The sequence below is a fragment of the Balaenoptera physalus genome (genome assembly GCF_965194825.1).
Source record: "Balaenoptera physalus genome assembly, chromosome: 10".
NCBI lineage: Eukaryota > Metazoa > Chordata > Mammalia > Artiodactyla > Balaenopteridae > Balaenoptera > Balaenoptera physalus.
This window is the reverse complement of record NC_138889.1, coordinates 32,800,791-32,815,692: the sequence shown is the minus strand read 5'-3', so window position 1 is coordinate 32,815,692 and position 14,902 is coordinate 32,800,791. Positions and strand designations below refer to the sequence as shown.

General features: G+C 34.9%; 1 protein-coding gene across 3 annotated transcripts in view; it reads left to right on the top strand.

Annotated features, from left to right (window-relative positions):
- Positions 1-14,902, top strand: part of DYNC2H1 (dynein cytoplasmic 2 heavy chain 1) — a 381,735-nt gene that overhangs the window by 102,560 nt on the left and 264,273 nt on the right. For all 3 annotated transcript variants that reach the window (XM_082409863.1, XM_082409862.1, XM_082409864.1), the window contains exons 53-55: positions 4,220-4,304; positions 6,337-6,491; positions 8,027-8,164. In XM_082409863.1, coding sequence (XP_082265989.1) covers positions 4,220-4,304; positions 6,337-6,491; positions 8,027-8,164 — 378 coding nt within the window. The remainder of the gene's footprint in view (positions 1-4,219; positions 4,305-6,336; positions 6,492-8,026; positions 8,165-14,902) is intronic.

Here is a 14,902-nt window from a genome sequence, read left to right as displayed (position 1 = left end):
AGCACATTGTTTTTAAAGTTATTGTCACAACTTCCCTTTGGTGTTTATTACAATATTATCTTAATTGTGTTACTGAACATCTCTCATAAGTTTGAAAATAACTCTTTTCTTCATACTCTTGTATTTGATAGTTTAGTTGAGTATAGAATTTTAGGTGGAAAATTATGTTCTTAATTAAGGACCACAGAGATATTATTGTACTTTAAAAATTTTATGCATTTCATTACTTAGCCTATTATAGGCTAGCTTATGATAAAAATATCACAGCAATAATATTAGCTGTTGTTTAAATTAAAATTTAGATGCTTTTTAAAACATCTGTCATTACTATGATATGTGTTCAGAGGGGGACGAGTTTAAAGTGTGAACTCATAACACCATCTCGGCTGGAAGCCTTTTATATTGCTTCATTTGAATGAACAATAATTTTCAATATTGTCTCTTTGAATGATACTCATATTCCCAATCATTCATTTCTTTATTTTTGTATAGTAGAAGTGCAGAATAATGCCTGTCATGATTCAGAGAAAGGAGTGTAATTTGAGATAATAGACAGGGTTTTAGAGTTGAGATGATATTTTAGTTAGATTTCAGTAAGTAGGTAAAGGAGAGGAAAGTTATTCTAGTCTGTGGAGGCCAATGAACAAGAGGTATTCATTAAGAAGTAGTAATTATTGGGTGCCTAATACATGCCACTATTCTATATATTGGGAGTATAGCAGAGAAAAGAGAGACAAAAGTCCCTGCCCTCATGGAATTTACATTCTTTTGGGGGATATTTTGGGGGAAAGCTTTCTAGGTGAAGAACCTGAGATGAGAGCATGCCTGGTGATTCTGAGGATCAGCAAGAAGCCAGTTCATTTGTAACAGAGTGATCAAGGGGGAGAGTAGTTGCAGATGAAGTCAGTGAAGTAAGAGAAAGGGTAGGGTGGGGCTTTGGACGCTATTATAAGGATTTTGGCTTTCCTGGAAACAAGTAAGGGATCCCTTGGAGGCTTTTGAGCAAAACTATTCTAATGTTTTAATGGTAATACTCTGGCTTCTGAGCTGAAAATAGACTATAGAAGACAAAGAGGAAGCAGTCATAAAGCTATTGCAGTAATCTGGCGAGAGACAAGGATGGCTTGCTCTCAGGATGTAGTGGTAGAGGTGGTGAGAAGTGGTAGATACTGGGTATGTTTTGCAGTAGAAACGATAAGATTTGTTGACACATTGTAATAAGGTGTAAGGGAAAGTGAGGAGTTAAGGATACCTCCAAGTCTGTTGGCTTGAGCACCTGGAAGGATGGAATACCTGTTAGTTGAGGGGAGACTCTGAGAAGAACATTTTGGGAGGAGAATATGAGGCTTTCAGTTTTAGATGTGTGAAATATGAGGTGTTAGACATCTGAGTTGGAAGATTGAGAAGACATTTGGATATATGAGTTCAGGGGAAAAGGTCAGGCATATAGGTAAAATTGTGGGAATTATCAGAATATAGGTGGCATTTAAAGCTGTGAGAAAAAATATCACTAAGGAAGTGAATGTTGGCAAAGAGAGGAGAGATGCAAAGGCTGAACTCTGGGGCACTTCAACATTAAGAGGTTGAAATGAAGAACAGGAACCAGCAAAGGATACTGAGAAGGGACTGCTAGGGAAATAGGAAAGCAGGAGCGCATGTAGACAAGTGAAGCCTAGAAGCCAAGTGAAGACAGCATTTCAAAGGAGTGAGGAAGGATGAATGGTGACACATGAAGGTAGACAAGGCCTGGGAACTGATCGTTGCATTTAACAGCATGGCGTTCATTAGTGACTTTGATAAAGCAGTTTCAGTTAGTAGTGGAAAGAAAACATATTGAAATGTGTTTCAGAAAGAATGAGAAGAGTGGAGAGTGAATATGGTCACCACTTTTGAGGAATTTTGTTATAAAGTAGAAGATAAAAATGGGTCAGTAACTGGAGGAAGTGGGGGTAAAATGTTTTCTTTCTTTTTTAAAAAAATTTTAAGATGAGGCAAGCTGTAACATTTTCATACACTTTTGGCAATGCAAAAAGAAGCAAAACATGTATGTTACATGAAAGACGGGAAAATTGCTAGAGCAACATCCTTGGGTAGTAGACAGCATATGGGTCTATTTCACAAATGAAACGATTAAGGATAGGCCTTTGCTTGGAGAATGGAAGCATTATACATAATAACAGGAAGGGAAGCAGAGTACAGGGGCACAGTTCCAAGTAGGTGGGCAAGTGTGGTATGGGAAGTTTTGGACACTTCTGGATGTTTCTATTTTCCCAATGAAATAGGAGGTAAGATTATCAGTTGAGAGAAAAGTTGAGGGAACAGATTTTGGAGTCTTGAAGAGATATTAGAGCATATGCAAAATAGTAGTTTGGAAGAGGGAAAGAGTGAAAGAGGTTTAGGAGAATGGAGTATAATAGCTAGGTGGCATTAAGGGTTCATGTGAGGTTAGTGATTATAAAGTTCAGTGAGGCCAATCAGCATAGTTGTGTGTTTTTTCTCCAGTTACATGTGCACTCATAGGTGCAGACCTTCAATAGGTGGTGACTTGCATTTAACCAGGATTGGGGCTTTGCTTTGCTACTCGAGTATGACAAAGCGAGCGAAGGCCAAGGGAGCTGAGAAATTATGGTAGGAAGATGGTGAATGACAGTATAAAGGTTGTTAAATTAATAGATTGTAGGTCTTGGTGGAGTCTGAGGATGATTGACATTGCAAAGGGTATGAGCTGGGAAGACAGGAGTGTAGTGGTAGAAGAGTGGGATGTTTGAAAGTGAGATTATGAAATGATTGCAGTTACTGTTAATGACAAGGTATCAGGATGTGACCCTTTGAAGTGGGAGTGAGTGGCCAGGAAAAAGGTGATAGAAAACAGAAGGAGAAGAATTCAAGGAATCGAGAGGTCAGGGTATTAATAGGAATTAATAGGGTTAATATACTTATTCAATTCTTTTTAGAAAGTGCCATTTTTATCCCCAAGGAGGGAGAGTGGAGGCAAAGGGGAATGTGGGTAAATCCAGGCAGGAAAACTTTGCTAATGTAGAATATTGTTTAGGGACAGAATGTTTCCCACCCCTCCCAGCTTTACTGAGGTATAATTGACAGATAAAATTGTATATATTTAAGGTATACAACATGTTGTTTTGTATATTTATATGTTGTGAAATGATTACCACAATCCCACTAACATAAGGGATAAACTTACTTTTAAAGAAAGTAAGTTTCCAAAGAAACAAATTTCCATTGATTTAAAGGTGTATATTTAAAATATTCTCACAGTTGCTTAAGTGTTTTTTCAGAAATCAATGAAAGTATTTGAAAAAAAAAAATTCTTTGGCTCAAGAACCATGGCACTTTCAAACTCTCCATTAGTTAAGGAATCTTTTGGCTTAACGGTTTATTCAGTCTGAGAAATTCAGAAAATGATTTTTTGACCTAATTACCTAGATTACTTGTACTTCCTCTTGTTAGGAATGTTAACTGTATCAGGTGAAAGAAGTTGAAGGTTTTGGCTTAATTTTAAAATTTCAGAGTTCTGCTTATTTATTTTCTTTTTTCCAGAAATAGAGTTTAAAAAAATTTTTTGTATATTTTAAAATAGTATTCTTCTTATAAGATTATAATATTTTCTTTAATAATGATGATACCTGTTCATGAAACTTTATTTTCTTATTTGTGATAGTGGCAAAAACCTAGCTATAGACAATAGATAGTTTTTAGAATTATCAATTATGTTGATGGCAGTTATGTTAATTATCAATTATGAAATTATTTTTGTTTACTTTTAGTTATTTCTTATTTAAGAAAGCTAAGCTTCCTTCCTATTCCTTTATGCCATGAAGACGTTTTATTATTTTGATGCCAAGTAAAACATTTATTTTATTATTTTGTGATTTTAAATGGCATATGTGATTATTTTCTAATTCAATCAAAAATGTAATTTTCTTCATTTCAAAAAATCTAATCATTTTTCAAGTGAAGATGTTGAAGCTTTTCCTATGTGCTATTAATTTGCAATAAATTAATGGTTGATATGTGTCAAAATCTTGACTAGGAAATAATGTCCTCTAAAGAATCCTAGAAGAAAAGTTCAACTGAGACTGTTTTTTTTTTTTTTTGGTGTGTGTGTGTGTGTTAAAGGTTTTTTAACCTCTGACATTGGATTTACTTAAACTTTTTTCATACTAAATTGAGGTTTAAAGAAATGCTCTTCCTATTTTAGATACCTGAAATGTTATTCAGTGAAACAGGTGGTGAAGAAAAATATAGCGACAAAAAAAGAAAAGAAGAAAAGAAAAAAAATTCAGGTAGTATTTTGATGAAATTGATTTTATGTGATTTTTATTGATGAAATAATTCCTGATTTCTAATGTTATAGATCCATTAAAGATTCATGATGATTATGAATTGGAATAATGCTAAACTAACTAAGTTAGATTTCTTTTGATGCAAACTAAACTTTAAAGCCCTCTTTTTTTTTTTTTTGACTTTATTTATTTATTATTTTTACTTTTTAAAATTTTATTTATTTATTTATTTTTGGCTGTGTTGGGTTTTTGTTGCTGTGCGCAGGCTTTCTCTAGTTGCAGCGAGTGGGGGGTCTACTCTCTTCGTTGTGGTGTGCGGGCTTCTCATTGTGGTGGGTTCTACTGTTGCGGAGCATGGGCTCTAGACGTGTGGGCTTCAGTAGTTGTGGCATGTGAAAACCCTCTTTTTTTAAAACTAATGTTTATGTCATTTCATATAGGACCTAACAGAATATCTATTGTTTAAAATTAAGACATTAGAAATTTACATTTTTGACCCAAATGATCTAAAGGACTTACTTATATAGGGTTTTGGGCTAATAGCCTAAACTTTTCATATTAGCTTATCACTTAGATATGTCAAAGCACTCAATTCATATGCAAAACTGTGTTATGATTCTTTGAGTATGGACATAATATTTTCTTAACTATAATGTTCTCATTATTTTCTCCATTTCCACATTAACTTTGAATGTGGTCTTTTTCTTTTATACCATAACATATTTATTCATTTATTTAACCATCTAATTATTAAATATTTATTGAACTTGTTTTATATTAGGTACTGGACTGGATACTGGAGATGACAGGATAATCTAGTGATAGCAAGAATTATGTTATATATAAACATAAAATTTTGCTATAGCAGGATAAGTGATGGTAGAAGTTTATATGAAGTACATTGGAAAGTAAAGCCTCTACCTAGCAGATACTATAGGAAATGCACATTGCCCAGACAGGCAGTTTGGGGAAGGTCATTCTGGTTAGAGTGACTAGCATGGAAAAGGCTTGAAGAAATAAAATAGGCATTTTTATGGAACTATAAATACCCTGAAGGGCTAAGACATAGGATATAATAAATAGTAGAGTACTAGATGAAGAGAAGAAGGTAGGCAGGGTTGGGTAAGGAAGAGCCTTCCATGTCATGCTAAGGAAGGAATTTGGATTCTGACTTGTGGGTGATTTGGAATAATTGAGAGATTTTTGATAGAGATGTAACCAGAGGCTTGTTTTAGAAACAGAAGTCTCTGCATCTCCCCTTTCTTCAGTTATGAAAAATAGATTGGTGTACAGAGAAACCAGAGGTACTGTAGACCAGTATAGAAAGCTATTGCCTTCTAATCTAAGAGGAAGGAATAGACTTGGGGAGATATTAGGAGGTAATCTAAAGAGGACTTGGTTATGTAATGGCTGTTGCATGCAAGGAAGAAGGATGCAAGAATATTTCTCAGGGTTCTGCTTGGAAAATTCATTAGAAGTTGATTTTATTCACTGAGGTAGGGAATACAGAGGGAAATAGCTTGAGACAACGAGAGGGAGATGGTATGTTTGGTCATGTATATATTGGATCTAATGGGAGCTTGTTCTTAATTTTTTGGCTTTTGAAGTCCTGTTTCTCCCTGTGTAAATATGAGTGGATAGGTGTTACTTGGTTTGGTATCTCTTTTCCATTCAAGTAGCTTTTAGTGAGCTTACTTTTGGATTACATGTTACGTAGTTCCAGTTAATTTATATGTTATGACAAGCTATAGATTTATCTTTCTTGCAGTAATAAAAATTTTCAGGGGAAATATATAACAGTAGAAGGATAGAGACCACTGAAATTAAATAATGCAAAATTAATAAGTAAAATGGAAGTTGTGAATGGATACCTAGGAATGCCTGTGCACCTTTAAGGCAAAGATGTTATCTCATATTTATAATTTCATTGAGTAGAAGTATCTGGTAAGAATAAATATAGTTAAGTTCATTTTCTCTAATTCTTAGTGGATCATACTTATATTAAGTCATTTTTGTTTTTTTCTCTTTCTAGTTGATCCTGATTTTCTAAAATCATTTTTATTAATCCACGAGTCTTGTAAAGCATATGGTGCTACACCAAGCCGATATATGACCTTTTTACATGTGTATTCTGCCATTAGTAGCAGCAAGAGAAAGGAATTATTAAAAAGACAAAGTCATTTGCAGGTACAATATTGGTAATCTTAAATTATTTTATCTATAGATAGGGGACAAGTATTATGTAAATCACAATGCCATGTTGCCATATTTAATATAAATAAATATTGGACTGTATTAAATGTCTTGGAAAACTGTCTCACTTACCTATCTTTATTGCCCACTAGATTATAGTAATGGTTTTGTAATTTTTTTTTTGGTTGAATAATTATTTCTTCACTGCATGGTATTTATATGTTTTTGATAGCTTATGGTGCTGTCTTTAAATGTCTTTTTCATATGAATGCATTTTAGAAATCAGAAATGCCTATTATTAATTAAAACATAATATCCAATATTATGCTTTATAATAAACTTTAAATTATATTTATAATTATATTTTATAAATTATATTTTATAAATATATTCTTAAAATTATATTTTATAAATATATTCTTATCCATGTCACTTGACTTGGTACGTTCTGAACAGTTTTCTTTTTGTATTTTTCTAACTGCAGAGCTTAAACTTAAGCATGGTGTTAGAATGTCAGCTTTAGATTCTGTCAGAGAGCATTTCCTCTGCCAAGTTCTTGCTTCTCTTTGTGAGGGTCATAAACTAGGAACATTAATTGGCAGAGTTATCTTTATTCTTCTTTCTAATGATTCACTTTCATTTATATCAAGCCACTCTACATGCTTTGGAGGGTTAATTTCCTGATTTAGTTATCTATGGTGTTTCAGGTAAATCACTTAAACTCACTGAGTTGCAGCTTAATTGGGTGAATGTGTTGAGTACATTAGATAAAATGCAAATGTAAAGAACCAGCATGATGCCTGTCCTCTGTGCTGGGTGCTCAGTAAATACTATTTACATTCCTTTTTTTGCCATTACTATCTTTCCAAATCTTCTGATTTGTTATGTGACAAAAACCCAGTCATATTAAAGAAGAGAGGGAATATTTGTCATGTTTATTCCTTGGATTATCCATGGGCTGTGGAATGGGGTGTTATAATGGCCAGGCCAGGGTCAAACAACCACCCAAAGAATAGCTGAAGCATTTTGAGTGATTGCTTACCAGAACCATTTGTAAGGCAGTCTCTTATAAAATAGTTGGGTAGTGGACAGACAAAACCAAGTCACGTCCAATATAAAAAGAGTGGCCCCTGAGTCCTTCTGCGCAGCCAGTGAGACTGAAAAATGGGAAAGGTTTACAGAGGCTTTTTTTTCTTTTCTATTTTCCTTCCTGTCTAATGCAGTGAGTAAAAGCCCTACTATTTAAGCTATCTAATATCTAATATATGTTGATCTGTTCAGCTTTACTGTGATGCTTTAAAATCTATCTTTCTCTAAAGCCTCTGTGGAGTCTTTTACTACATCTTAATGGGTACACAGTTGAATAAATCATTATAATCAGCAAGACGAAAATACCTAAGTCCACTTGCAGATGTGGTATATGTATACATTTACATTTATGCTTGATTCTTTCTTATAGACTTTGTTTACTGTATATATATAAAATTCCTTTTCTTTTAATATTGTCAATCAATATTTTATTAATGTAGGCTGGTGTATCTAAACTAAATGAAGCTAAAGCTCTTGTGGATGAACTGAACAGAAAAGCCGGAGAACAAAGTGTATTACTTAAAACTAAGCAAGATGAAGCAGATTCTGCTCTTCAAGAGATCACAGTATCAATGCAGGTAATGTTTAGAGTAAGCTCAACGATGCAAACAATAGAAAGGTCATTTATGCCTGATTGTCAATCAGTGTGAAAAATAACATTTTTACTTATGTGGATTTAAAAAATATTGCTTGTCTGTGCTGAGTAGACTGATAGTGTTGTGTACTTGAACTTTTGTGGAAGAGTGTGTTATTTTCCCATATTGTTTGAAATCAAAACTATATTATCCTCAATTGTTCATACACTAATTTATCTAAACCCTATAATATAAAAATATAACCATTTTAATTGGTATAGATTTGTCTGTAACTGATTTTGTTTACCCTCTGTTAGTTAATATTTCCTTTTATTTTTCTTAATATCTCCTTCAGGCTTCAAGGGTTTTCCCTGTTTTTAATATTCTCAAGATTTACAAAATAAATCTTTATTCATTCTATTTATACTTCAATGATATTTTTAATATTTTGTTTATATCCTCTTTTTACATTGCCTTTCTTTTGTTGAACCCTCTCCAGGGAGATTGCTCTCTGTTCTTTCTTGCTTGGGTAGTCTTTTACATTTGCACACCCTCTCAGTATGCTCCTGTCCATTACCTTGCTTTTTAGTACTGATTACATACTGACTACCACCAAATCCATCTTTTTTGTCCTTCAGCTCTATCCTTCCTCTGAACTTCAGACTCAAATAGCCAATAATCTGTTAGACATGTCTTCTTGAAAGTCTCACAATTCAAAACAGGTTAAAAACTGAACTCATAATTTCCTTTTCTGTATTCCTTTCCTCAGTGTATGGCACTACACTATAGCTAATTATTCAAGACAGAATTTATAAATTATGTTAGACTTCTGTTCCCTCAATTCATGACTCTAATGAATCATTAAATTCTGTTAGTTTTACCTCCCTGATTGTCACAGACTGGGAGAAAATATTTACAAACGTGTATTTGATAAAAGACTTGTATCCAACATGTATAGAAATGATTACAACTCAATACTAATAAAACTAACAATTCAATTTAAAAATAGGCAAAAGATTTGAACCTGCCCTTCGTGAAAAAAGACTTAACAAAGGGGCCAGTAAATATATGAAAAGATGCTCAACATCATTAATCAGCAAGGAAATGTAATCCCCTTATTTTTTAGTATGAGACCTCATTCTAGCCCTTAGCTTTGTAGTGCTTAGCCTGGTCATTACAAATCCAGAGCTTCTTTGACTTAATTTCTCAGAAGATTAACCTTTTTTCCAGACTTCTGATAGTTGGGAAGGGCAGTGGTATGACTCCATAAGCTGCATATTTAAAAATGTGTTCTAAATATTCTGTGAAGACTTCACAAAGCCTCAGCTATTTTATAATTTCCATCAGCCACCTGCAGCATTCTCTCCTAGAGCCTTCTGGCTTGTTTCATTCTTTGCCTGGTCACAGCTGCTGTCCTGAGATCATTCTTTATCATCTTGGTTTACTCCCTCGTTTCTGTGGAGCCTATCCCCAAAAGCTTTGTGAGAAAGGATACATGGGCAATAAATTTTGAGATCTCACATATATGAACATTCTTCTTTGTCTTTGGTTGGTTGGTTGGTTGTGTGCTGGGAATAGTATTCTGGATTTTGAAGGCATTGTTCCATTTTCTCCTAGATTCCATTGTTGTGATTGAAACACTCAAAGCTATTTTAATTCCTGATCTGTTTTGGGGTGACTTTTTTTTTTTCTCTCTTGGAATCTTGTAGATCTTTGTTTCCATTTTTCTGAAAGATGCAGTGATTTGCTTTGGTTTAGGTTTATTTTCATCCACTGTGTCCAGTGTGGGTTCTTTCTACCTGAAAATTTATCTCCTTCAGTTCTGGGAAATTTCCTTAAATTATTCTATTGATAATTCCTTTTCCTTTATTTCTCTGTTCTTGGTTTTTAGAATTCTTATTATTATTTGGGCTTTCGGCTTACTGGTCTGGGTCTCTAATTTTCTTATATTTTCTCACTTTTTTTCTTCTCTATGTGCTCTACTTTCTTCAAAATTTCTTCAACTTTATTTTTTAACCCTCCTATTGAGTTTTTCATTTCTGTTAAATTATTTCTCAGGAGATTTAAAAAAATCTCTAGATGTTTCCTTTTGGCAGTAGTGTCCTTTTTTGTTGTTGTTTCATTGTTGCAGTATCTCCAGCTAGCTCTCAGAGGATATTTTATGAAGTTTTCTTTTTCCTGAATATGTTTTTTTTTTCTGAATATGTTTTATTATTATTTTTCTTACATGATTGCTTTATTCTCAGTTAAAGAATAATTCTTAGTTATTCACAAAAAAAGCTTTCTTTTCATGTTTGGTCATCTTCATTGAAAACCTGAGCGTGGAAGGGAGGTTTGTTTATTGTGAACTTCGCAAGAGGGTTATCTGGACTGATTTGAATGGCATAAGCAAAAGATTTCACCTGGCATGTCAAAATAAATTCCTTGGCAGATGGAAAATCTTCAAAGCAATAACATTTGCAGATAATTGATGATTATATACACATTCAGTGTTTACAAGATAAATTTATGGACTGCCTGACCTGGAAGTAATAGATCAGAGAATAAATTTAATTTTCATACTGTACAGCTTTAACATAATTTTTTATCAAGGAATTTTAGAACCAAAGTAATATAAATATTTATCTGAAGCAGCTAGTCATTTTTATTGTTAAGAATATCTATCGGACTGCTCACTGCTCGGAAGCCAATAAAGAGGCAAGAGATTGGCACAGCGCTGAAAATCAACTACACTTTGGTTAAAAAAAAAAACTGCCCTAGAAAACTCCCTTGCCCCGTCCACCATGTGAGGACACAGCAGATCATCGCTGGCTGTGAACCAGGAAGTGGGCTCTCAGCGGACACCAAATCTGCCTGCACCTCGATCTTGGACTTGCAGTGGGATTTGGACTTGATGACCTTCAAAACCGTGTGGACGAAAGGCTCTTGGTGCTCCAGCCAGGCATCAGGGCCGTACCTCTGAAGTGGGAGAGCCAACTTCAGGACACTGGTCCACAAGAGACCTCCCAGCTCCACGGAATACCAAACAGCGAAAATCTCTCAGAGATCTCCATCTCAACATCAAGACCCAGCATCACTCAATGACCAGCAAGCTAGAGTGCTGAACACCCTATGCCAAACAACTAGCAAGACAGGAACACAGCCCCATCCATTAGCAGAGAGGCTGCCTAAAATCATAATAAGGCCACAGACACCCCAAAATACACCACCAGAAGTGGACATGCCCACCAGAAAGACAAGATCCAGCCTCATCCACCAGAACTCAGGCACTAGTTCCCTCCACCAGGAAGCCTACACAACCCACTGAACCAACCTTAGCCACTGGGGACAGATACCAAAAACAACGGGAACTACGAACCTGCAGCCTGTGAAAAGGAGACCCCAAACACAGTAAGATAAGGAAAAGGAGACGACAGAAAAACACACAGCAGATGAAGGAACAGGGTCAAAACACACCAGAATTAACAAATGAAGAGGAAATAGGTAGTCTACCTGAAAAAGAATTCAGAATAATGATAGTAAGGATAATCCAAAATCTTGGAAATAGAATAGACAAAATGCAAGAAACTTTTAACAAGGACGTAGAAGAACTAAAGAGGAACCAAGCAACGATGAAAAACACAATAAATGAAATTAAAAATACTCTAGATGGGATCAATAGCAGAATAACTGAGGCAGAAGAAAGGATAAGTGACCTGGAAGATAAAATGGTGGAAATAACTACTGCAGAGCAGGACAAAGAAAAAAGAATGAAAAGAACTGAGGACAGTCTCAGAGACCTCTGGAACAACATTAAACACACCAACATTCGAATTATAGGGGTCCCAGAAGAAGAAGAGAAAAAGAAAGGGACTGAGAAAATATTTGAAGAGATTATAGTTGAAAACTTCCCTAATATGGGCAAGGAAATAGTTAACCAAGTCCTGGAAGCACAGAGAGTCCCATACAGGATAAACCCAAGGAGAAACACGCCAAGACACATATTAATCAAACTGTCAAAAATTAAATATAAGGAAAACATATTAAAAGCAGCAAGGGAAAAACAACAAATAACACACAAGTGAATCCCCATAAGGTTAACAGCTGATCTTTCAGCAGAAACTCTGCAAGCCAGAAGGGAGTGGCAGGATATACTTAAAGTCATGAAGGAGAAAAACCTACAACCAAGATTACTCTACCCAGCAAGGATCTCATTCAGATTTGATGGAGAAATTAAAACCTTTACAGACAAGCAAAAGCTGAGAGAGTTCAGCACCACCAAACCAGCTTTACAACAAATGCTAAAGGAACTTCTCTAGGCAAGAAACACAAGAGAAGGAAAACACCTACAATAACAAACCCAAAACATTTAAGAAAATGGGAATAGGAACTTACATATCGATAATTACCTTGCATGTAAATGGATTAAATGCTCCCACCAAAAGACACAGGCTGGCTGAATGGATACAAAAACAAGACCCATATATATGCTGTCTACAAGAGACCCACTTCAGACCTGGAGACACATACAGACTGAAAGTGAGGGGATGGAAAAAGATATTCCATGCAAATGGAAATCAAAAGAAAGCTGGAGTAGCAATTCTCATATCAGACAAAATAGACTTTAAAATAAAGACTATTACAAGAGACAAAGAAGGACACTATATAATGATCAAGGGATAGATCCAAGAGGAAGGTATAACAATTGTAAATATCTATGCGCCCAACATAGGAGCGCCTCAATACATAAGGCAAATACTAACAACCATAAAAGGGGAAATCGACAGCAACACAATCATAGTAGGGGACTTTAACACCCCACTCTCACCAACAGACAGATCATCCAAAATGAAAATAAATAAGGAAACACAAGCTTTAAATGATACATTAAACAAGATGGACTTAATTGATATTTATAGGACATTCCACCCAAAAACAACAGAATACACATTTTTCTCAAGTGCTCATGGAACATTCTCCAGGATAGATCATATCTTGGGTCACAAATCAAGCCTTGGTAAATTTAAGAAAATTGAAATCGTATCAAGTATCTTTTCCAACCACAACGCTATGAGACTAGATATCAATTACAGGAAAAGATCTGTAAAAAATACAAACACATGGAGGCTACACAATACACTACTTAATAACGAAGTGATCACTGAAGAAATCAAAGGGGAAGTCAAAAAATACCTAGAAACAAATGACAATGGAGATATGACGACCCAAAACCTATGGGATGCAGCAAAAGCAGTGCTAAGAGGGAAGTTTATAGCAATACAAGCCTACCTCAAGAAACAGGAAACATTTCGAATAAACAACCTAACCTTGCACCTAAAGCAATTAGAGAAAGAAGAACAAAAAACCCCCAAAGCCAGCAGAAGGAAAGAAATCATAAAGATTAGGTCAGAAATAAATGAAAAAGAAATGAAGGAAACAATAGCAAAAATCAATGAAACTAAAAGCTGGTTCTTTGAGAAGATAAACAAAATTGATAAACCATTAGCCAGACTCATCAAGAGAAAAAGGGAGAAGACTCAAATCAATAGAATTAGAAATGAAAAAGGAGAAGTAACCACTGACACTGCAGAAATACAAACGATCATGAGAGATTACTACAAGCAACTCTATGCCAATGGACAAATTCTTAGAAATGCACAAACTGCCGAGACTGAACCAGGAAGAAATAGAAAATATGAACAGACCAATCACAAGCACTGAAATTGAAACTGTGATTAAAAATCTTCCAACAAACAAAAGCCCAGGACCAGATGGCTTCACAGGCGAATTCTATCAAACATTTAGAGAAGAGCTAACACCTATCCTTCTCAAACTCTTCCAAAATATTGCAGAGGGAGGAACACTCCCAAACTCATTTTACGAGGCCAGCATCACCCTGATACCAAAACCAGAAAAAGATGTCACAAAGAAAGAAAACTACAGGCCAATATCACTGATGAACATAGATGCAAAAATCCTCAACAAAATACTAGCAAACAGAATCCAACAGCACATTAAAAGGATCATACACCATGATCAAGTGGGGTTTATCCCAGGAATGCAAGGATTCTTCAACATACACAAATCAATCAATGTGATACACCATATTAACAAATTGAAGGAGAAAAACCATATGATCATCTCAATAGATGCAGAGAAAGCTTTCGACAAAATTCAACACCCATTTATGATAAAAGCCCTGCAGAAAGTAGGCATAGAGGGAACTTTCCTCAACATAATAAAGGCCATATATGACAAACCCACAGCCAACATTGTCCTCAATGGTGAAAAACTGAAACCATTTCCACTAAGATCAGGAACAAGACAAGGTTGCCCACTCTCACCACTATTATTCAACATAGTTTTGGAAGTGTTAGCCACAGCAATCAGAGAAGACAAAGAAATAAAAGGAATCCAAATCGGAAAAGAAGAAGTAAAGCTGTCACTATTTGCAGATGACATGATACTATACATAGAGAATCCTAAAGATGCTACCAGAAAACTCCTAGAGCTAATCAATGAATTTGGTAAAGTAGCAGGATACAAAATTAATGCACAGAAATCTCTTGCATTTCTATACACTAATGACGAAAAATCTGAAAGTGAAATTAAGAAAACACTCCCGTTTACCATTGCAACAAAAAGAATAAAATATCTAGGAGTAAACCTACCTAAGGAGACAAAAGACCTGTATACAGAAAATTATAAGACACTGATGAAAGAAATTAAAGATGATACAAATAGATGGAGAGATATACCATG